The sequence below is a fragment of the Bos mutus genome, chromosome 17 (assembly GCF_027580195.1).
Source record: "Bos mutus isolate GX-2022 chromosome 17, NWIPB_WYAK_1.1, whole genome shotgun sequence".
Lineage (NCBI taxonomy): Eukaryota > Metazoa > Chordata > Mammalia > Artiodactyla > Bovidae > Bos > Bos mutus.
In genome coordinates, this window is record NC_091633.1 from 26,538,809 (window position 1) to 26,560,700 (window position 21,892).

Consider the following 21,892-nt stretch of genomic DNA (forward strand, 5'->3'; position numbering starts at 1 on the left):
CTCAGGCACAGAGCTGCTGGCTCCCAAATTGTTCCTTGCGATCCACTTACATTTCCTGGTGGGGCCTCCTGTGCCTGTAGCATTTCCCTCATCCTGGCCAACAGCCCTTTTACAGATCTCAGTGTTTCCTCCTTTTATTCCTGGTTAGGTCCCAGGTGGCTCAGTGGTAAAGAACCTGCCTGCCAATGCAGGAGATGCAGGTTCATTCCCTGGGTTGGAAAGATCCCCTGGAGGAGGACATGGCAACCCAGTCCAGTATTCTTGCCTGGAGAATCCCCATGGACAGAGGAGCCTGGCTGGCTACAGCCCATGGGGTCACAAAGAGTCAGATGTAACTGAAGTGACTTAGCATGCATGCTCAGGTCCCAGTGAACAGGGAAGAAGGTGGTTTAGCTGGAGGTCAAGGTTCTGGGTGTCCTGGACAAGGCTGGAGGGTCCTTGATGTCCAGGGCTGGACACAGATGCAGAATGAACTCCAGGCTGGGTCTTTCATGCTGGTGGAGGAGCCATGAGCCCCAGCAGGAAGTGTACTGCAGTGACCTCTGCCGGAAGCTGGTCTTCTAGTTGTGTGGCTTAGGGAGCACGGAGTTTCTTGGATCCCAGGTTCAAATGTGTGTGACCTTGAGATGCTAGCTCCTGGAGTCTTGGATTGGTCTCTTAAGTGAGCTGTGGTTTCTGTCACCATCCTTTGTGACTTTGCATCCACTTAACCCACTGAGTTTGTTTATGCTGTATTTGACATCAGGGATAATAGCAAACTCTTATGTTGCTCTGAGCATTTTATGTGTGTAAATTCATTCCTAGGTCATTGGCTGGGAACAAGGGCATGTTGTGACTTGAACCAAGGCCTATGGATCAGGCTCTTAAGCAAACACTACATCTCCTGGGTAGCTGTGGATGTCACATTCTAGACAGGGAGGCAAGGGGCAGGCAGGCTGCTTGGGGATGGGTGGGGGAGGGGTAGGCAGTAGGCTCACAGAGACTGATGGGTGGAGGAATCTGAGAGATTGGTGGAGCCGTTTGGAGCATCTGAAATGTACAGAACCAAGGGCCAACATCAAAGGCCTTGCCCTCTTGATGGCAACAGCAGGGTATCTGGCAGAGGCAGGGACTGTCAGTCACCAACTCAGAACGGCCCGATGACTACCTGGTGCTCAGCTGTGCATTAGCCCGGGACCCTTTCCAACCTGAACTCTACCTTACCTCCCCTCAGTCAGGCTCGGGTGGCACTAACCACTGGGCAAGTCCCCCTGTAGGACCTGGACCAGATGGCTGACCACCTCCGCTCTGCTTCCCGCACAGCTCACACGCGGACACCAGGTGGCGCTCTCGTCCATCAGCTACATCGGCTGCTCGCTGTCCGTGCTCTGCCTGGCCATCACGCTGGTCACCTTCGCCGTGCTCTCGTGAGTCATCTTCTGTTCTCCCCCGAGGGCCAGGAGGTTGGCAGCTTCGTGCGAATGTCAGTGCCACCCCTGCCCACCTCGATTTCCCTTCTGGCACTTGTACTGGGCTGGGGGTGTGGATGGGATGGCAAATGCTGGCCTCTGTTTAGATTCTGCACACACGGTGTGTGACAGGTGGATGGTTGTTCCTCAAGTACCTTTTGTTTTGAGATCTGGGGTGTGGGGAGCCTGTGGGGTTCTGGAAAAGACGGAGGAGAGAGGAGGGGCTGTCGAATTGGAGGGCACCTGGCTTGAGCTAAGCTGGAAAGTTCTGGAAAGTTCCCCAGCCCACAGGACTTTCTGGCTTTTGACCAGGTGAGTGCCAGAACAGAGGACCTCCCGCCCCCCACCCCCCCACCCAAAATGTTATCAAAGCAGCCAGATCCTTGTGGGGCTGGGCTGCTGGAAGCCGCAGGGGTAAGATCCCTGGAGGGCCCCTTCCGCCTGCTGAAGTCACATCAGTCTGGTCAGAGCTTGAGGGGATACCCCCAACCCCCGCCACCAAGTGGATACTGGCAGCTAAGTCTGCCCATGGCTCTTTCAGGACTGGGACAGAAAAACAAGATCAGAGCCGAGAGTCTGGGCAGTCAGCCGGGAAGATGGGTTTGCACACTCCCCTCAGAGCTGTTGGACCTCTAAGAAGGGCGTGTTACTCACACCTGGATGGGCCTCAGTCTCAAGGGGTGCTCAGGTGCTTCCTCTGCTCACGGGGTTCCTCCTGGAAGTTGGCACCCCTCCTCACCTGCCCTGTTCCCTGAGGACACTGGCCACCTGGGTGACTGTCTGTCTAGGGGGGTCCCTGGTTTGGTTGGTCCGGGATCTGCCACAATGGCAGGGGAGGCTGTTAGCTTCCCTGGGCCCCTGCTGCAGCCCACCAGGGACCTGGGCACTCTGAGGGGTGGAGCGGGGGTTCCCACTGTACACAGGAGCTTCTGGTAGGATCTGAGCCAGGTAAGAGGAGATGGAGGCAGGTTTGGAGGGGCCTCAGTGTTATGCTCAGGATGTTCCTGCTTTGATTCCCTTGTTCCCCAGCTATTTGCTCAGCAAGTCCAAACCCATCACCACCCCCACTCCAACCCACCCAGGCCTATAGTCACCTCTGAGGACGCAGTTGCACCCCAGACAGTAAAAGCATGCCTGATTGGGGGTGGGGGTGGGGAGGCAGATGACAAGTGAGGATGCGAAGGCCTGAACACACATCTCCACAGCCGTCTGAGCCCTGAGGGCAGTTTAGAGAGGAAGTGGGCTCCCTCAGGCTCAGGAAGTTCTCTCTAAGGGGAGACCCGGGGAGGGACTTTACTGCAGAGTAATAGCTGGTGCAGAGACCTCAAGGATGGAGCGGGCTGGGGATCTTGGAGAACCAGAAAAAGGGGTCTGTGACCAGAGGAAGGAAAGAGCTGAGTCGGAGTGATGGGCAAGGGTCAGGTCCTGCAGGGCCTGTGGAATGAGCTGGGTCATTTCCAGGAGTAATAGGGAGGCACTGATGGTTCATAACCAGAAGTGGCAGCACCCAGGCAGGCTTATCAAGACCTCTTTGGTGATTCTTGGAGGAGCAGTAGGGGGAAGCCACAGCTTAGCCAGTGCCTCTCTGCCCCCAGCTCGGTCAGCACCATCCGGAACCAGCGTTACCACATCCACGCCAACCTGTCCTGCGCTGTCCTGGTGGCCCAGGTCCTGCTGCTTATCAGCTTCCGCTTCGAGCCGGGCACGGTGAGTGGGTCTCCTGGGTCCTGATGTGTCCACAGTGGGCCTCCCTCCCATCCCCTCCTCCCATCACCAGGGGGGCATCAGCAGGGGTGGCACCTGCTGATTTCAACTCCAAATTCAGACCACTAGATAGCCAGGCTGTGGTTCCTCTGGGAGAGACAGGGAAGATGACTGGCATGAACTGGCCTCCCTGCTCACATCAGTCTTGGTAGTGAAGACAGGTATGGCCCTGACTGCATGCTGGACGCTGTGCTAAGGGCTTACATAGATCCACTCAGTTAATCCTCATATCAAGCCCAGGAAGTGATGCCACAGAGGCAGGACTGAGGCACAGAGGGTTATAGTGACTCGCCCAGGTAAGTGCCGACCAAAATCTGACCTCGTGCAGTCTTGCTGCAGACACTGCTCTCCATTTCTGCTCTGACTGCACACAGCCACACCCCTCCTCTGACTACCCAGGGCAGGTGCTCTCCACAAACAGACTGTGAAACCTAGACCCACATTTCTGTACCCTTTGAATCAGGCAGGGAATTCTCTGGGGAGCTAGGAAGTCTTAGATCTCACAGTAAGTCAAATGCTGAGACCAGAATGACCCAGGCTTGGGTGATGTGGGTTATAAGCCTGGTTGATGGGAAGGAGAAGCAGAGATGGGCTTGCTCTAAATTAGGACAGAAAGAGACCCGAGCGGTATGAATCAGTCCTGGGATACAATCACATTTGGCTAAAGGAAGATGAACTCTTTATCCCCCTACGTGAGGGTCAGCAGAGCCTCTTATCCTTATGCCCAGCAGTGTCCTCAGCCCACCTGCCTGTCCTGGGGCTGCTGCCTAAGGAGAGATCCACTCTCCTCTGCTCGCAGGTTTAGGGGTTCAACCAAGCATCTAAGAAGTTCTTGGCTGTGCCTTGGACAGAAGAACCTGCACCAGCCTCATTCTCTCCTACAGGATGCTTTTCAAACTCCACTGTGGATCATCACATGGGATTTTCTTAAAATGTAGATTCAGGTTCAGCAGGATCTGGAGTTCCTGTTTCCATCCAGTATCTGGCTGATGCTGCTGACCCAGGCCACACTGAGAGGAGTGAGCTCCCACGGTGTGATGGCAGCAGGAGGGGAAGTGGTCCAGGCATCCACTGTCCAGATGATGATCTCAGGGACCCGGGAGTATTCTCCCTCTCAGAGCCCAGGTGTCTGAAATCTCAGGCAGGGCTCCAGTGGGTGGATCTGCTTGAGTGATCCACCCATTGGATGACCTCTGTGACAGACAGGAAAGGTGACTGTGGTGGCTGGTCTCATCCAAGCCTCTGTGTGTGTAGGGGGGTAAGGTGCTCCCCACACCAAAGGGGAAACTGGTCCTAAAAGACCCAGAGCCATGAATACTGGGACCACAAAAATAGTAGATGTATCCCATATTTATATCTAACTTTAACAGAGCCTGGTGACAAGAAACACAGCATTTTAGCAACTTGTTCCTTTTTCTTCCCCAAAGAATTAACTGTCCAGGGGGCCTTGGGAGGACAGGATATAGAGCCCCCACAGAGATGGTTGTTCTTGGTTTTCATCTTTGTTTTCCTCCCTGACTCCTGGTTCCCTGGCCCTTTGATCTGAGCTTAGGGATGGGTGGCTGTGGACTTACAGAGACCATAGTGGCCCGGGGGGAGAGGAGTTGAAATTTCTGATCGAGGTCCCGGGAGAATCTGAGGCCACATGGCTGAGCCTGAAGCTGTGGCCATGACACTAGGAGCAGGAGGGACCAGATGCCCCGTGATGCTCTGAACAGAGAGGAGCACAGCTGCCCTCCTCATCTAGTCAGAGAGAAGGCAGGTGGGCCTTCTGGATATCAGTGCCCCGAACAGCCAAGAAAAGCAGACATTACAGATAGTTTGTACATCTCTTGTTTATTACACACTATTGAGAGTAAACTCCAGAGAAGCGGCCGTGTCACTCAGGCTGTTCAGCTCCAGGTAAATAACCAACACCTTGAAGTAGAGAACTAAAACAGACACGTCACATGCTGATTTGTCTCTTCCCCTCAATTCCATTCCCCTCATACACTTTGCTCTGCAGCACCTCCCGACTGCAGAGCCAAGGTTACTTCATAAGCTCCTAGGGTCCTTAGGTCTGGAGCTATGAGGGAAACCCGCTTGCTGATGGCTCCGCCCCCTCTGGAGCTCAGGCCATCCACCTGGCCAGTCACATGCCCGCCCCTGAACCAATCCTGTGGCAGGGATGGGGATATTTATGCTGATTGGTCGGGCCGATTCCCTGCCCTGTCATGAACCAATCACTATACCTGGGAGGGGTTCTGATTGGCTACTGCTTGAGTCACGTGCTCCACTCAAATCACTTCCCCGGGAAAAGCAAAACATGACTCTCCAGAAAGAAATGAAGCCACATGACCATAAGGCACCCCCAGAAAATCTGTGGAGGGAGGTTGAGACAACAGCAAACACGCACTGCTCACACCCTGAAAGAGCTTATTTTCTATGCATTGCGTTGATCCTAGGCCCCGTGCCAGGTGCTGGCCATGCTCCTGCACTACTTCTTCCTGAGCGCCTTTGCGTGGATGCTGGTAGAAGGCTTGCATCTGTACAGCATGGTGATCAAGGTCTTTGGATCAGAAGATAGCAAGCACCGCTACTACTATGGGATAGGATGGGGTAGGTGGGGATGGGATGGGGAGGTGGGGATGGCATGGGGCCGGGGGCAGCGGTGGGTTGCGATTTCATCTTCATGTGAAACACCTTGAAGAGGCCAGGTACTGTCAGTTCCCATGGGGAGTGCTTTGGAGTGTTCTATTCTAATGGTTGGCTTCCCTTCTGTCTAGAAAAGATCTCAGAGGCATGTTCCTGAGCCAGTACGGGAACAGTGGCCAGCTTCTCTTGGATTGACACCCAGCTTTAGTGTGGGGTGCTGGGTGGGGAAGGTAGCCTCTAATACCACAGTATATGGGTGCCCTGGGGGGAGGGCAGTCGGGGCCCTGTGTTCCCAGCCAGTCACACGGTGGGTGGACTCTGTAGACTGTGGGTTGTGGTTGGAGGCGGAAAGGAATTCCGATCTCTTGGTTGTGCTTACCTGGAATAGAGTTTCTGCACCGTGGTGCTAGGGAGAATGAGATATGCAGGCAGTCTGCCCCAGGGAGATATTGTGGCTTTGGATTGGGCCTCAGGGGAGGGCGTCTGTCTTGTTAGCCATGCCTGCCTGGAGTGGAGCAGATTGTAGCCCAGGTGTCCTAGTCTCTCTGTTTTCCTCTCTATTTTTAGTAGGTTTTCTTGAATAAATTCTTAATTTGCAGCAAGCCCTTAGGAAAATTTACAGAGACTTTATATGCTTATGTTTTTTTAAAAGCTAACTTTCATCAGTTATGGTAGTCCTTTATCTTGGGAGTTACCTCCCCATCGTCGTGACTCGTTTGTTGAACTTCCTCCTTGCCCATCTTGTGGTGGAGCACCAGAGCACAGGAGACCCTGCTTCCTGCCAGAGTAATGGCCACCTGGAATTCTTGCATTTGCTATAAAGCATTAGTCCATCATCAGGGACCTGCTACTCCTTTCTAGTTTTCTTGCAATAGATTTAATTTTCACAGTCTTAAGCATCTGTCTACAATGTGGGAGACCCGGGTTTGATCCCTGGTCAGGAAGATCCCCTGGAGAAGGAAATGGCAATCCACTCCATTACTATTGCCTGGAAAATCCCATGGACTGAGAAGCCTGGTAGGCTACAGTCCGTGGGGTCGCAAAGAGTCGGACACGACTGAGCAACTTCACTTCACTTCACTTCATGGTGCAGGGAGCAAACAAACATTTTATTCTGTGCTTTGACCTGGCTAACGGAATGGGGAGAGAGGAGACTCACGGGCCCCACGCAAGCATAATTGTCTCCTTCCATCCTGCTGTGACTTCCTGAAAGAGGTGGGTTGCTCCTGCCTCTGACTTCTTCATTTAGTAAGCATTTAGTAAGCTTACTAAATGCTTCATTTAGTGAGCATTTACAGGATGATGTGTGATCAACCGCCTGTGATGACTAGTTTCTTTATGGAAATGGCCATGCAGTTTAGATTTGTGTGTGCATGTGCATGCACACATGTGCACGTGCGCACACACACACCCCATAGCCACAGCAAGGACGGTTGAAATGAATTAAGTGCGGAATTTGTTTCTGCAGTGACAGGAGCCATCTACGCTGGTTCAGGGTAGAGGTGAGGGTCACAATCCAATCCAGCCTTGAAGGATAGCTTCTTTAGCCTGAAATGTATTAGAGGAAAAACAATGAAATATCTGCCAATATATAAAAATGGAGAAGGTTTACATAAAATTATGGGGTTCTTTTGAAAAATGAGGAGATCTGGAAACTCTGAGTTTCCATTCCTACTTGACAGCAGTGGCTGTGACTGCGTGGTTTCTGGTCCCAGTGTCTTCCCTGTGGGTGTTCTTAGGCCTCCACAGCCTCCATCAGAGACTCCCTGCAAACAGAGGGCTGGGATGGGTGCCAGCAGGCCTGCCACCTCTGTCTCCAGTCTGCGTCCCCTTAACTGATTTCATCAGGGCTCAGAACTGCATCCCTCCTTCTTAGCTCTGGGCCTGAGTACAGACAGTCTGCAGATGGCTGGACTCTCTCTACCTGCAGTTATTAACTAGGAGGAAGCTGGAGGCTGATCCAAGGCCCTAGGAGGTCACCTATAGGAAGGATCCTCCAGAGAAAGGCCACTTCCCTAGGGATTTTCAGCCTGCTCTTACAGCAGCCTTCAAACGGTATCATTTTTTGAAACTCAAGGATTGTGGTTTTAGCTGACTTGGAATTGGAGGTGTCCCATGAACAACCTACCCAAGGTTTTTCTGTATGTCAGGCCCTGTGCTTGAACTTGTAAGGTGGGTGAAATGTAATCTCTGTCCTCAAGGAGTCCACCTGGGAACCTGGAGAGGAGGTGAGTGATAAACAGTTGAGTGTTTGTTTACATGTTGGTGCAGCAGATGTGAATCTCTGACCACAAATTCCCAAGTGGTCAGAGAAACGATCATAAACTCAGAAGTGAAAGAAAGGCAGCTTGCTTCACTTTTCTCTGTTATGACTTCATTTCTTTTGTGAGCATCCACTCATCTAGGCTTCCCTGGTGATTCAGATGGTAAAGAATCTGCCTGCAATGCAAGAGATCCCAGGTTTGATCCCTGGGTTGGGAAGATCCCCTGGAGGAGGGCATGGCAACCCACTCCAGTATTCTTGCCTGGAGAATCCCCATGGACAGAGGAGCCTGGTGGGTTGCAGTCCATAGGGTGGCAAAGAGTGGGACACGACTGAGTGACTAACACTTTCACTTTCACTCACCTAGGGTTGAAAACTTCATCGTAGTTCATTCTGGACCCTGCCTTTCTCTGAAATCGTGCTGGTGTCCCAGGGAAGTGACATAGTACCGAGATCTTGGGAGGTGTGTCATTCAGGACAGCCTAGGTCACGCTGCCATAACAAGCAGCTTCCAACTCACATCAGTTGAAAACAGCAACGTTTGTCTCCTGTGTACACTGTGTATCCTCAGTGGGCTGGTGGCCGCAGAGGGGCTCTGCTCAGGGCAGTCCCTCAGCAGCCCAGGGTGATGGGGAAGATGCTGCCTTGAGCCATAGCTGGTTGCTGTGAGAGAGAAGATGGTTTGGGTATATATCACCCTGGAAATTAAACACTTAACTGATAGAGGCATGTGTCCCTTCTGTTCACAACTCACTGGCCAGAAGGAGTCAGTGATCCAACAGCCTTGGATAAGGAAGTGCAAACCTCTCATGTGCCCAGAGCGAGGCATCCAGAATACGGCCTCAGTGACTTCTACCAGAGGGTGGACCACTTGTCTTCTGGCATTGTTATCTCTCTGCCCCTTTCTGCTGAGACCTCCCTGCCCCTGTGTTGGATTTCACATTATCCATCCTCTCCATGCGTTGCTCTGTGTGTCCAGGTTAATATTTCATAGCAATGCTCCTTCTGGTCACTCCTTACATCACCCCTCCCCACTTCCCTGGGTCTTAGGAGGCAACAACCAGTGTGGTTCCTCTGAAAGGTCACCACATTCCAAAGAGAACACTGCTTTCTTTAAAAGATTTATTTATTTGCTTATTTTTGGCTGTACTGGGTCTTTTCTGCTGCGTGGGCTTTTCTCTAGTTGCAGAGAGTGGGAACTACTCTCTACTTCCGATGCACGGGCTTCTTATTGCGGTGGCTTCTGTTTCAGAGCACAGGCTCCAGGGCACATAGGCTCAGTAGCTGTAGCTCCCAGGCTCCAGAGCACAGGCTCAACAGTTGTGGTGGATGGGCTTCGTTGCACCATGGCATATGGGCTCTTCCTGGACCAGAGATCGAACCCATGTCTCCTGCATTGGTAGGTGGATTCTTTACCACTCAGCCACCAGGGAAGCCTAAAGAGAGCGCTTCTTGAGCTCCATAAGGTCAACATCCTTGGACAGGGCCAGAGGGACTTCAAGTTGTTTGCAGGAAGCAGGTCACATGTCTGCCTGGGTTGTTGAGGTGTGAATTTCAGATGACAGCAACAGTGGAAAAGACATCTGAGTTTGTTAGTAATAGTGGAGGTTATTGTACAGAGATGGACTTTGTACATCAGTGCCTCCTGGATCACGTCCATAGCTCAGCTTGTGTGGTCCTTACAGTAAGTAGCCTGATGTCACCTCCATTTACAGAGTGAGAACCTGGTGACCCAGAGAGGTTCAGCCGAGCCCTTGAGGCTTCACAGCTGGTCCAGGTTGGCCCTGGGGCTAGAACCACGTGTCATTTGGCTCCAAAGCCCAGGCTCTTCCTGCTGGCTGATGTCTGCATCCTGTTCCCATGCTCATCCTCCTGCTGCCTGTGAATTTTCCTTCTTAACAACGCGCTCACCCGATCCCTGTGGCTCCTGCAGCGTGTTTCAGAGAAAGCAGAGTGGAGCTTGCCCTCTTCTCAGACCCTTCTGGTCACCTTTCCATGCCCTGTCCTCTGCAGGACACAGAGGATGGTGCAGGAGAAGCTGTGACCAAGGACTGTCAGTGTTGCTTTGGGGATCGTGGGAGAAACACATCACACCGCAGTTGTGAAGGCAGAAAAAGAAGCTTCTACTCTTCCATTTAACTCTGGGCAGTAAAGGGATGACAGCCTCTGACTTGGGCCCCCACCATTGCCACGATCAGCGGAGAGAGGTGTGGCAGCTCCAAGTGAAGCCTCAGCCACTGAGTTTGAAAATCTGTCCTCTCTGGCACCTCCAGTTCTTCCTGCACCTTTCAGAACCCACCTGAACGGGGCCCTGGGGACTCTGCAGGGCCCCATGTGCACCTGCCAGGCTGTCCTGTGGACCCAGTGCTCCTGCAGCACCTGCTTCTCCTGCACCCTGAGGCTTGGGCTTCCTCGGGAAGATGGGAGTGGGGGGACCTTGGTGTGCCATGCCCCCAAGGTCCCTCACCATCTCAGGTCCCGTGTATTCCTCCCACCCCAAGTGAGCCAGGCAGTGGGGGTTCTCTGTGACATCTGAGGAAACTGAGGCTCTCAGTGAGTGAGCAGCAGGGTGGGGGCCTGGTTCCAGGTCTCCGCTTGTCTCCTGTGACTCTGGGTCCATCAAGGCAGGAGGCAGCCAGTGGCTCCAACACCTGGAAAGGCTCTGGCTCCTATGAAGTTGTGCACGCAGGTAGAGAACCCAGTGTGGTAGCGGGTCAGTGGTGAGAGGCGCAACTCCTCCTGGCCCCGGCACCTCTCCCCAGAGGCTGCTCTTCTCCTGTGAGAGCCCTGCGATGTCTTGTGCAGATGTCCTGTGATGCAGACTATTTTGACATCAAATCAAAGTATTTCAGAGATGGGATGTTTCTCCAGAAACTCCTTTTCAAGATAATTTAAACTTGATCCTCAGAAGGGCAGGTGTGCTGTCTGCTGACTGAGCCACCAGACATCCCAGGAGGGCTGTGGCCTTGAGGTGCCCAGGCCTGGAGTGAGTGGGGGTAGCGGGGGAGAGGAGCAGGCTTCCCTCTGGGTCCTGGAGCTGGTCTCCCATGGGCGGGACAGACTCAGCTCAGGGGCGGGCGACAGAGACCCACTTGTTGTAATGTATCCCCCCACCCTTTTTTCTTTGGAATCTGCCAAGTGCAGTTTCCTGGTCGGGAGCCCTTTCTCCTGGAGGGGAGGGTCAGTGGGTAGAAGGGACCCCTTGCTGTCTCCGCACCCCCCGCCATCCCTTCCTTGCAGGGGAGGAGAGGGAGACCCTGTGCTCATGGCACTGATCAGTCAGAGGCCCAGAGGATGCACGGCTGCTTTCTGAGCAGCCAGAAATGGTTGTTTTCAGATAAAGAATAGATTAGTAACGGATCTTCCCTAAAATGCACCTGTGTGTTATCTCTTTGTTTAGACTCTAAGTCCTTGGAGCCTAGAGGCTGTTCTGTGCCCTCAGCACTCAGCACACAGTTTTTTGTATCCGTCAGGTATAAAATGAATAAATGCATCAAAAGAGAGTGGCTAATACAATACTCTGCTCTCATTTTCTGCAGGTTTTCCTCTTCTGATCTGTATCATTTCAATAGTCTTTGCCATGGACAGTTATGGAACAAGTAAGAAGTAAGTGAAACGGTGATTCCTGTGTTGGCAGGACTCCCGTGGGGAGGGTCCCCATGGCCCCGGCTCGTTGTCTTCCTGTGTTCTTCTGGGGGAGGGGTCTGTCCAAGGCTGGCATCTTCCAGCCCTGACAGTTTTTTTAAAAAAGTGTTTTGGGCTTTATCCCACCTTGAAACTAGCAATGAGGGTGTTCTAGTGCCTCCAGGACTGGGTGGCCGGTACAGGTTTCTAATGGGAACTTTCCATCCATGCAGTTTTCCTAGACATGCTGTCTGGTCCCCTGTGGAGCCCAGTTTTGTGTCGAGTCCTTTCCTTGGTTGGTCAGCAAGTGCCTAGTTCATAAGAAGTCTCATTCAGTTACAGCCCAGTGAACATAAGACTGTGTGCGTGTAGACCGGTGCGCGCCAGCAGTGGGCCCCAAGGTTCTCCTCGTGGGGGCGGCAGCAGATGGGACCCTGTATGTTCTAGACCTCATGCCACCGTTTTGAAACTGCAGCTGGTGGGTCCAGAGTTGAATCAAGAAGAGGCTGGGTTGGTGCTGTGCAGCCAGGCCAGGTGTTCAGGTTCTAGAAAGTTGATTTCCTTTCCTCCCAAAGAGAAAAAGGCTTTAGCTCAACCGTCTTTAGGAGGCTGCCCCCTTGAGCCACTGAGAGAAAACACCATGGAGAGAGTTTAAGAAGAGAGAGGGAGTTAAACTTGGTCATAGCTTCAGCCTGAGATAATTTCTCAACTGAGTCACTAAACTGGGAGGAATCTGGCTTATTCCACTTTAGGGCAACAATTTCCTGGAGATGAGGCTTTTAAAGAAAGTGCTGTCTGAGTGCATACTGAAATAAGAATGATTAAACAACCACTGTTCTGGCCCATTCCTTGCAAGCCTGCGTGGTATCCGAAGTCAAGGTGCAAATTAAAAGAAGAAACTTCATCTCAAACACATCTCGTTGGCATTTGTTCAGTGTCTTTCCATCTGGGAGTGCAGATGCTGGCCGCCCACAGCATGTGGCTCAGCTCCAGGGTCTGAGTCTGATACAAGCCTCTCATCCACTCACGTGCCTGAGAGCAAGGCATCCTTGGCAAATGTCCAGAGGGTCACTGAGTGTCTGATGGGGACGGGGGATCTGAGGATGCTCGTCCACTTCGCACTCTGCATGACAACAGTGGAAAGCATGGGCTTCCTCCTGCAGAGTCATCACCCTCTCAGGGAGCCTGGGTTGGAGACCACTGTACTCGCTGTGTGTTTCCATGGGAGATGCCGCATCCTCAGACAAGAGGCTCTTTCTCCAGGGTCTGGGTTCCAGACAGGAACAAGCCTCTTACAGGCACTGTCACGTGTCTGGGGCACTTCATGTCTCCTGATCCAGGAGGTCTCAGGTTGGGGGAGGACTGGGGCCAGAAAGGCAGGTGCAGGAGCATGGACTTGGGTCCCCTAACCTCCCTGGGCCTCAGCCTCCTCCTCTGCAGGGCGAACGTCATCACAGCGCTTGCCTCGAGGTGCGCAATGGAGTTTCAGGGGATGATGTGTCTCTAGGTTTGCAAAGCTGGGGGCAGGGGCCAGGCTCCTTGAGTAGCTGTGAGTGAGTGACCAGGTGACATTCACGTCCTGAGTCAGTGAGGATGTGTCGTGGGCCTGGCCAGATCCCAGAGGGTGTGCCAGGCCCCTGGGGCTGCGCCCAGATCCAGGGAGGGATGTGTCTAAGGGACACCCAGGCTCTTGGCAATTCTGAGGCTTTGGAGAGAAATGAGGTAGTAGAATGGCTGGCGGTCCTGCCTGAGCCCCTGGAATCACATCTCGGAATCCAGGAGGAATTTCACAACCTTAAAACTGGACCCTACATCCCAGACAAGGCTTCTCTGGAAGTCAGAGCCCTGGCTGGGATCCACTGGGGAACCATTCCTCTCAGCTGAGGGGGCACCTCCAGGAGGGGCACTGACAGATAGCTGATGAGCTGATGAGGATGGTCAGTCCTGTGCCATGTAATGCCTCCTCACTCCTCCAATAGACAAAAGCCTATTTATCATAATAAAACTAAAGCCTTTGTTGGATTTTGGCTAGACTCTTCAGAGATGGTGAAGTTTTTCACTAACTAGGTGACCTGTAAAAGCCTTCTTTTGCCTGAGCCGGTCTGCAGACCCAGAACGTTCTTCCCAAGAGTGGAATACTCTTGAAATTGTGAGCAGGATACGGGCACGTCTGTTGGGATTAACGGCATTATTGTCACCATGCCCACATTGTCCCTGTCCTGTTCTGGATGCAGGGCCCCTGCGCTGGAGTGGGTGGGGTGATGCACTGAAGTAACCGTCTGTCTCTCTCTGCAGTTGCTGGCTATCACTCGGGAATGGCGCCATCTGGGCCTTCGTGGCCCCTGCCCTGTTCATCATCGTGGTATGTTCTCTGTCCCTTGGGCACGGAGCTGGGCGGGGCTGGGGGTAGTGGAGTAGAGGGAGCACTGGGCTGTGTGGAGATGGGGCTGGGATCCCTGGGAGTAATGTCCGAGGCTGTGGCAGCATCAGTCCTGTTACAGCCCCTCTTGTGGCCTGTGACCCAGAGCCTCATTACTCCAAGAGAACTTGGCAAGGTCGGCCATGTTTTCAGATTTAATGCAGACTGGATTAAGGCCCTTGGTGCTTTTCCCGCCAAAGCAACCGGTATGGATGTGCACCCAGGGGGGCAGTGCAGACCCAGCTGGTTCTTCTCCTCCTCACCGTTCTTTCATAATTTCCTCACATGCACATCTCCATGGTCAAGGAGATGCAGGATCCAAGGCTGCGTTAGGAAGCTTTAGTCAAAGCTCCCTGGGAACCACAGGGAACAGAACTCCTGTGATTATGAAGGACCTACTCAGAGAGGTTGACAGAAATCGGGATTTATAAACGCATAGTCAGGAATGCTTGCTGTGGCTGCTGGGTTCAAGATTCAGACGTGGCCATCTCCACGTGTTTCTAGCTTCTCACATCTCAGTCCTGTTTTCCTATGAGTTGGCTCCATTTTTAGGCTGCCCCAGATGCTGGTAAGAAACTTTTAGGACCATATAAAATTCCATTATCTGTCTTAGGGGGAAAAAACTCCTTTGCTCTTCTTGTTATTGTTCTGCTGACATGTCCCACAAAATCCTAGGATCGATTCTCATCATTTCTAATGGGCTTGACTTGGAACCCTGCCTGCCATGGACCCCCTCACTGAGGTCAGAGGAGCAAAATGCTCTGATTGGCCAGAAGAATGGACTGTTCTGATTGGCCAGCCTTCACCGAGGCCAGTGGAAGCAGAATGTTCTGATTGGCCAGAGGAATAGACTGTCCTGATTGGTCAGCCCTCCCGAGGAATGAAATGCTCTGATTGGCCAAAGTTCTGAAATGCTCTGATTGACTAGGGCTAGGTGACAGTTCTCGGAGAAGGCAATGGCACCCCACTCCAGTACTGTTACCTGGAAAATCCCATGGACGGAGGAGCCTGGTAGGCTGCAGTCCATGGGGTCACTAAGAGTCGGACACGACTGAGCAACTTCACTTTGACTTTTCACTTTCATGCATTGGAGGAGGAAATGGCAACCCACTCCAGCGTTCTTGCCTGGAGAATCCCATGGACAGAGGAGCCTGGTGGGCTTCCGTCTATGGGGTCGCACAGAGTCGGACACGACTGAAGCGACTTAGCAGCAGCAGCAGCAGGTCACAGTTCTAACCCTGGGTCCTTATACTTGGTTTCCAGTGAAGTTGTTTAACATTAATGATAAAGGCTCAAATTTATAGAGATCTTTTAAAAAAGATGTTTTTACATTAAATGTCTCTTTTCCTTGCCCTTAAAATAGCTACTTGAAGAGATGGTGATTTCTGTTTTATAGAGGAGCAGATTGAATGATAAACTCCTGGCCAGTGATTGCAGCTGTATTGCTATAGATGTGCCCTTCCTCTCCTCCTCCCCTTCTCCTTGCCGTCTTCCTCTTGGTATCTCTCCTCTTCCTTCTTCTCAGGTGCTAGTAAACCAGCTTGAGCTCTCTTGAGCAGAAAAGGCTCAGTCCTGGGAAACGCAGGGGGAATCAGATTTGGCTGGCTCTGGGCACTCAGTGCTGTCAGCTGGTATCTCCTACTTAGCTCTTGGCCCCACTGCCTCCTTGCTGGCTCCATCTGGATCAGGCTTTCCTGGGGAGGAAGTGATGGAACTGGCACCCTGACAACATCCTCCAGCTCTGCAGCTCAGGGTGGGGAGGGAGGCACTGCTCCCAGCAGTCCTAGCAGAAGTGCCAGGGCAGATTCTGATTGGCTCCTGTGGGTCAGGTGCCTGTCCCAGAGCCAATAACGGAGGCTGAGCTGGAGACAGATGATTGTTCGACCTGAACCACATGACTGTCCAGGGGTCACCCCCCTGAACTCCAGGGTCTGGAGGTGGGGGTTCTCAGGAAGCCCTGTGGGGGGGAGGCTTTGGGGAGGGGGAACAGCATCCTTGCACCCTGCTCAGTATTTGGGGTCTGGTTAGGGCTGAGGCATCCCCATGCTGTCCCAGTCTGAACATCTCTCCTCTCAGGTGTTGGGGGCTGACACTGGGGAACCTCCCCCACATCCCTCCTGCCCACCCTGAGCATCCACAGAACACACTCTTCACACTCTGGGCTGGGACTCCAGAGCATGCTCTCCACACACCCCCAGGGTGGGATCCAGGCTGTGTTTATTACCTCTCCAAAGGGTGCTGTCTTTGAAGCACCCCTGGGCGACCCTGATACTGAAGGCATGGGAAGGGACTCCAGCCGGAGACACTTGTGCCTTTGGTGTCCTTATTCATCGCCTCCCAATCCTAATGACAAACCCAATGTCCCATGTCACCAGTGATGGTGGTGGGAGGATGGACTTAGAGAGGGTCTGTGGATGGCACTGAAGCCATCCCCTCCCCCATGGGGATATTTCCTAAATATTGTGAACCCAGCCCTCCTTTCTCTCACCCCCTGCTCTCTTCCCCAGCTGCTGATTTGAAATCTTCTTTTTGACTTTGTTGCATATTCACTGGCACTGACTGAAGCCGTGGGCCCTGGTGGTTAATTAGAAATGTGTCCAAGGGAAGATGCCTGAAGATGTGGCTTCCTACTTCTTAATTAAAATTCCACTCAGGCATCCTCATGCCACACAAAGTGCAGCAGCATCTTCTTGGTAAAGGATTTCCGGAAGGGAGAGAGGGGACCTCATTGTGGTGTCCTTGTCTGTTTGGGACCGGAGGGAGGGTGGGTGGTGCCAGCCCCGCACACGATCCCCTCTTTCTGGCTGCACTGACTTGCTGCCCTCCATGCCCATCTCCTTCCAGGTGATGTGGGCTCTGGGGTGTCCACAGGTACAAGCAGGAGATGGGGAGTTGGTGGGAGGTGCTGCAAGCCTCCTGGATCCCCAGTGGTCCCAGCCCTCAAGCGTCTGTGCCAGCGGTGAGGCGGGGCTGCACTCCCAGCTCTGTGGGGCTTCAGGGCCCCTGGGCTCTCTGTAGGATCCACGTGGAGCCCTGGTGGGAGGGGTGGGCATCAACCAAGTGCCCCTCCTGATACTGTGCCCCTTCTGCCCAGGGTGGAGGGGTGACCTGTATGGATGTGGACGAGACTCAGAAGAGGAGGGCCCAGGAGTGCATCCCCAATTCCCTCAAGCAGGACAGTGGGTGGCAGGGGCTGCTCCATCCCCCACAGGCCACACTCCTGTCTGCAGCGGTAGTGCAGCCCTGGCCACAGACTCCCTGGGGCCCAACACTGTCCCTCTGCCCTCAGCTCCTCTGTCTCGCAGGAGCCAATGTCCCAGGCACCCCATCTCCAATTGCTGGCTCCCTTGTGGTGCTTGGGTGTTTTCTTTCTTTCTTTGTCATGGGTAGTCAGAATCACGTAGCTGGGTCACCGCCATGATGGAAGGGGGCACAGCTGTCTCTTCAAGGCCAGGGCGATGCACACCTGCTCTGTGAAGGAGGGCTCCTTCCAGGAAGGGCCGCCAGGTTGGGAAGGGTGGGACTGTCAGCTCAGGTGTCCCTCCTCTGCGTGAACTCCGGGCTCTGAGCACAGACCTGGGTTCTTCAGTTAATTGCTTTCAGCTGCAGGAGGGGGCACGTTACTGTGGTGACGTGTCCCTGAGCTTTCAGTCCAGGCTGTCCCCTGTCCCAGGGCTGTGTGAAGACTGTCTACAGTCATGTTACACCCGGCCTTTCACAGGATGACAGAGGCCCCCGTGAGCGACCCGGCGGGCACTCTCACCTCCTGCTCCTGGGGTCAGGGAAGACCCTTCACTTTGTCACCCAAATGGAGACACAGGCTCAGACTGACTCCAGTTCCCCCGACAATTAAACCCTCCTGGTCAGAGCATGGATGGCGGGCAGGGGTGGAAGGGAAGTAGTTGAATGTGTAAGTCCCCTCTTCTGTCTGTGTGCTGACCTAACCCACCCGGTCTGGAGGGCTCGGCAGCATCGCCCCCTCCCAGACTCCCTGGGTGATCTGAGTGTTTCATCTGACTTCAGTCAGTGACAGCAGGGGATCCAAGGCTGCCCTGCCTGTATCCTTACCCCCCCACCCATGCAGCATGGGGTCCGGCTGCAGCAAGGTCCCCACACCTTGAGTCCTCCAGGATCACTGGAGCCCCACTGTCCTTCCTGGGGGAGCGTTACCTCCAGCCCCTCTCCTTGACATCAGCCATCAACACCTGAGGACTGCAGTTCTCAAACTTGATAGTAAGGGAGTTACTGGGGAGCGTGGGAGCAGTTCCCACCTTAGAGGTTCTAGATTTACTGGATGTGGGCTCCAGGACCTTTCAGAGCTCCAGGGGATCCCACCGTGGAGCCAGCTTGAGGTCTGAGGAGGGCCAGGGGAAGTCAGGGAGCCCTGGATGATGAGGAGGGAGGTGTAGGCCTAGAACTGTTCAGCGACTTCACAATCGAGTGCAGGGTCAGCGGGCTGTGGCCCATGTGGTAAAGCCTGTGCAGCAGCACAGGTGATTACTTACAAGTCATCTGCAGCGGCTGTCATGCTGCAGCCATTGAGTTGAGTTGTTTCAGTAGAGACTGTGAGGCCTAGAAAGCCAAAAGTATTTGCTACTTGGACCTTGAGAGAAAAATCATGCAGACCCTGGGCTGGGGGACGCAGTGGAAGGGTCCAGAGACCCAGCCTCTCTGAGCCTCAGGGCTCACGCTGGCTGTGGTTGGGTGTGTCTCATGTTCCTTGTCTCCTCTGAGGACCCTGGGTTGTGCGTGTTGAGTTGTTCCCCATTGTTCAGAGGTGCCCCCTGAAGACAGCAGTTTTCAGGACCCAGGTAGGGCCTGGCCCCATTGTGTAAAGTGTGCACAGCTCTGTCTGGGCGCAGGTTCACATGAGTATGTCTGTGGGAAAGAAATGTCTGGACGGATGCAATGGGATAGGGTTCCCTCCAGAGGGATTCGTGTCTGGGGGCTACCTGTTTGCATATCCCATGCATTTAAAAAACACCCGGCAATTTTAAACTAAAACACTTTAGCAAGGTGCAGGTTCATGTTGGGACATGTGGTTTCTGTGTGTACTGGTGAGGTTGATCTTGGAGGGGCAGGAACCAGGGGGACAGAGATTGTCATGGTTATGCCTGCTGGGCCCATGGCAGGGGCCAGGAAAGGGCAGATCCAAGCCCCTTCTTGGAACAGCTCACCCTTCACCCCACTGTCAGATACCGACCCCCCTCCCAACTGTCCCTTCACAAACCATCCTACCTGATTATGAAGGGACACGGATGTCATTCCCTGGGTGACTTCAGTGAGCCTGAGTGCAGATGTGCCTATGGGGCCAGCAGGTCTTACAGAAGCAGGGACACAACCTGAGCCCCGTAAAGGGCTTGTTCCATGCCAGCCCCACTGGGGAGAGAGCCTCCAAGCCAGGGAAGAGAAAAGTCTGGAGCTTTAAAGTCCTTCTCTCACATGAAACAATGGACTGGTTCAAAACTGGGAAAGGAGTACATCAAGGCTGTATACTGTCACCCTGCTTGTTTAACTTATATGCAGAGTACACTAGGTGAAGTGTCAGGCTGCATGAGGCACAAGCTGGAATCAATAACCTCAGATAAACAGATGATACCATCCTTAAGGCAGAAAGTGAAGAAGAACTAAAAAGCCTCTTGATGAAGGTGAAAGAAGAGAGTGAAAAGGCTGGCTGAAAACTCAACATTCAAAAAACTAAGATCATGGCATCTGGTCCCGTCACTTCATGGTAAATAGATGGGGAAAAAGTGGAAACAGTGGCAGGTAATATCTTCTTGGGTTCCAAAAATCACTGTGGACGGTGACTGTAGCCATGAAATTAAAAGATGCTTGCTCCTTGGAAGAAAAGCTATGACAAGCCTAGACAGTGTATTAAAAAGCAGACATCACTTTGCTGACAAAGTTTTGTATAGTCAAAGCTGTGGTTTTTCCAGTAGTCATGTATGGATGTGACAGTTGGACCATAAAGAAGGCTGAGAGCCAAAGAATAAATGCCTTCAAACTGTGGTGCTGAAGAAGACTCTTGAGAGTCCCCTGGACTGCAGATCAAACCAGTCAATCCTAAAAGAAATCAACACTGAATATTCATTAGAAGGACTGATGCTGAAGCTGAAGTTCCAGTACTTTGGGCACCTAATGTTAAGAACTGACTCATTGGAAAAGACCCTGATGCTGGGAAAGATTGAGGGCAGGAGAAGAGGGTGATAGAGGATGAGATGGTTGGATGGCGTCACTGACTCAATGGACATGAGTTTGAGGAAACTCCGGGAAAAGGACAGGGAAGCCTGGTGTGCTGCAGTCCATGGGGTTGAAAAGAGTTGGACACAACTGAGCAACTGAACAACAACCACTTCTCACCTAGGAAGAAGCCAGAGTGGTTGTGTGACTCTACAAATACAGGTGCATAAAAATACATCAGTCAGTTCAGTTCAGTTCAGTCGCTCAGTCGTGTCTGACTCTGCAACCCCATGAATCGCAGCACGCCAGGCCTCCCTGTCCATCACCAACTCCCGGAGTTCACTCAGACTCACATCTATCAAGTCAGTGATGCCATCCAGCCATCTCATCCTCTATCGTCCCCTTCTCCTCCTGCCCCCAATCCCTCCCAGCATCAGAGTCTTTTCCAATGAGTCAACTCATTGTATAAAGATACATAGATACGGATATAGTTGTTGTCTAGTCACTAAGTCATATCCGACTCTTTGTGACCCTGTGGACTCTAGCCTGCCAGTCTTCTCTGGGCAAGAATACTGGAGTGGGTTGCCATTTCCTTCTCCAGGGGATCTTCCCAACCCAGGGATTGAACCCACGTCTCCTATATTGGCAGGCAGATTCTATACCACTGAGCCACCAGGGAAGCCCCATGGATACAGTTACCAATTCCTAAATACAGATACAGAAATGGACACAATTACAGTTACAGACATATAAATACAGAGTCATAAATGCCTATGCTGCTAAGTCACTTCAGTCGTGTCTGACTCTGTGCGACCCCATAGACGGAAGCCCACCAGGCTCCCCTGTCCCTGGGCAAGGACACTGGAGTGGGTTGCCATTTCCTTCTCCAGTGCGTGAAAGTGAAAAGTGAAAGGGAAGTCGATCAGTCGTGTCCGACTCTTAGCAACCCCATGGACTGCAGCCTACCAGGCTCCTCCATCCATGGGATTTTCCAGGCAAGAGTACTGGAGTCGGGTGCCATTGCCTTCTCCATAAATGCCTATAGGGACATAGAAACAAGTAAAGATACAAACTGCAGCATTTACTATGTCTGTATGTGTCTCTGTACTTTCATTGGGAAATCATGGCCACATCCCAGTGATTTTTCATGAATACCTGAGTAGCCCGGAGTCAGGTCAAGAAACACAGCATGGTCTGAACCCCAGAAGCCCTGCCACGATGTTCCCTCCTCCCAGCAGAGGTCCCCATGGTCTTGAGTGTATATCCTCCCCCCCGCCTTTTTTTTCTGCTGAAATGCAGCTTGTGAATTATTGGTTTGACGTTCTGTCTAAGTAGCTTGTTGGCTATTCGAATGCAGAGACACTTAGTTGATGAGATACATGATATTCACGTTACAGACGCCTCACTGCAGAGCCTTTCCCAGTTTGCAGCTAGGCACAAGCCAGGGTGAGTGAAATGCAGTGGGGAGCTGGGTCCGCTTCTGCTTTGTATTTTCATGAAAATACAAAGATTTGTTTCACCCACAGCCACCATCTCCCACTTAACTGTGCGTTGATGCGG

The 21,892-nt window shown here is 52.7% G+C and overlaps 1 protein-coding gene across 2 annotated transcripts in view; it reads left to right on the forward strand.

The window, feature by feature from the left end:
• The window catches only part of ADGRD1 (adhesion G protein-coupled receptor D1), a 176,173-nt gene that overhangs the window by 139,734 nt on the left and 14,547 nt on the right, over window positions 1-21,892 (forward strand). For both annotated transcript variants that reach the window (XM_070386343.1, XM_005891222.3), the window contains 5 exons: window positions 1,303-1,406; window positions 3,044-3,155; window positions 5,657-5,810; window positions 11,649-11,715; window positions 14,029-14,095. In XM_070386343.1, coding sequence (XP_070242444.1) covers window positions 1,303-1,406; window positions 3,044-3,155; window positions 5,657-5,810; window positions 11,649-11,715; window positions 14,029-14,095 — 504 coding nt within the window. The remainder of the gene's footprint in view (window positions 1-1,302; window positions 1,407-3,043; window positions 3,156-5,656; window positions 5,811-11,648; window positions 11,716-14,028; window positions 14,096-21,892) is intronic.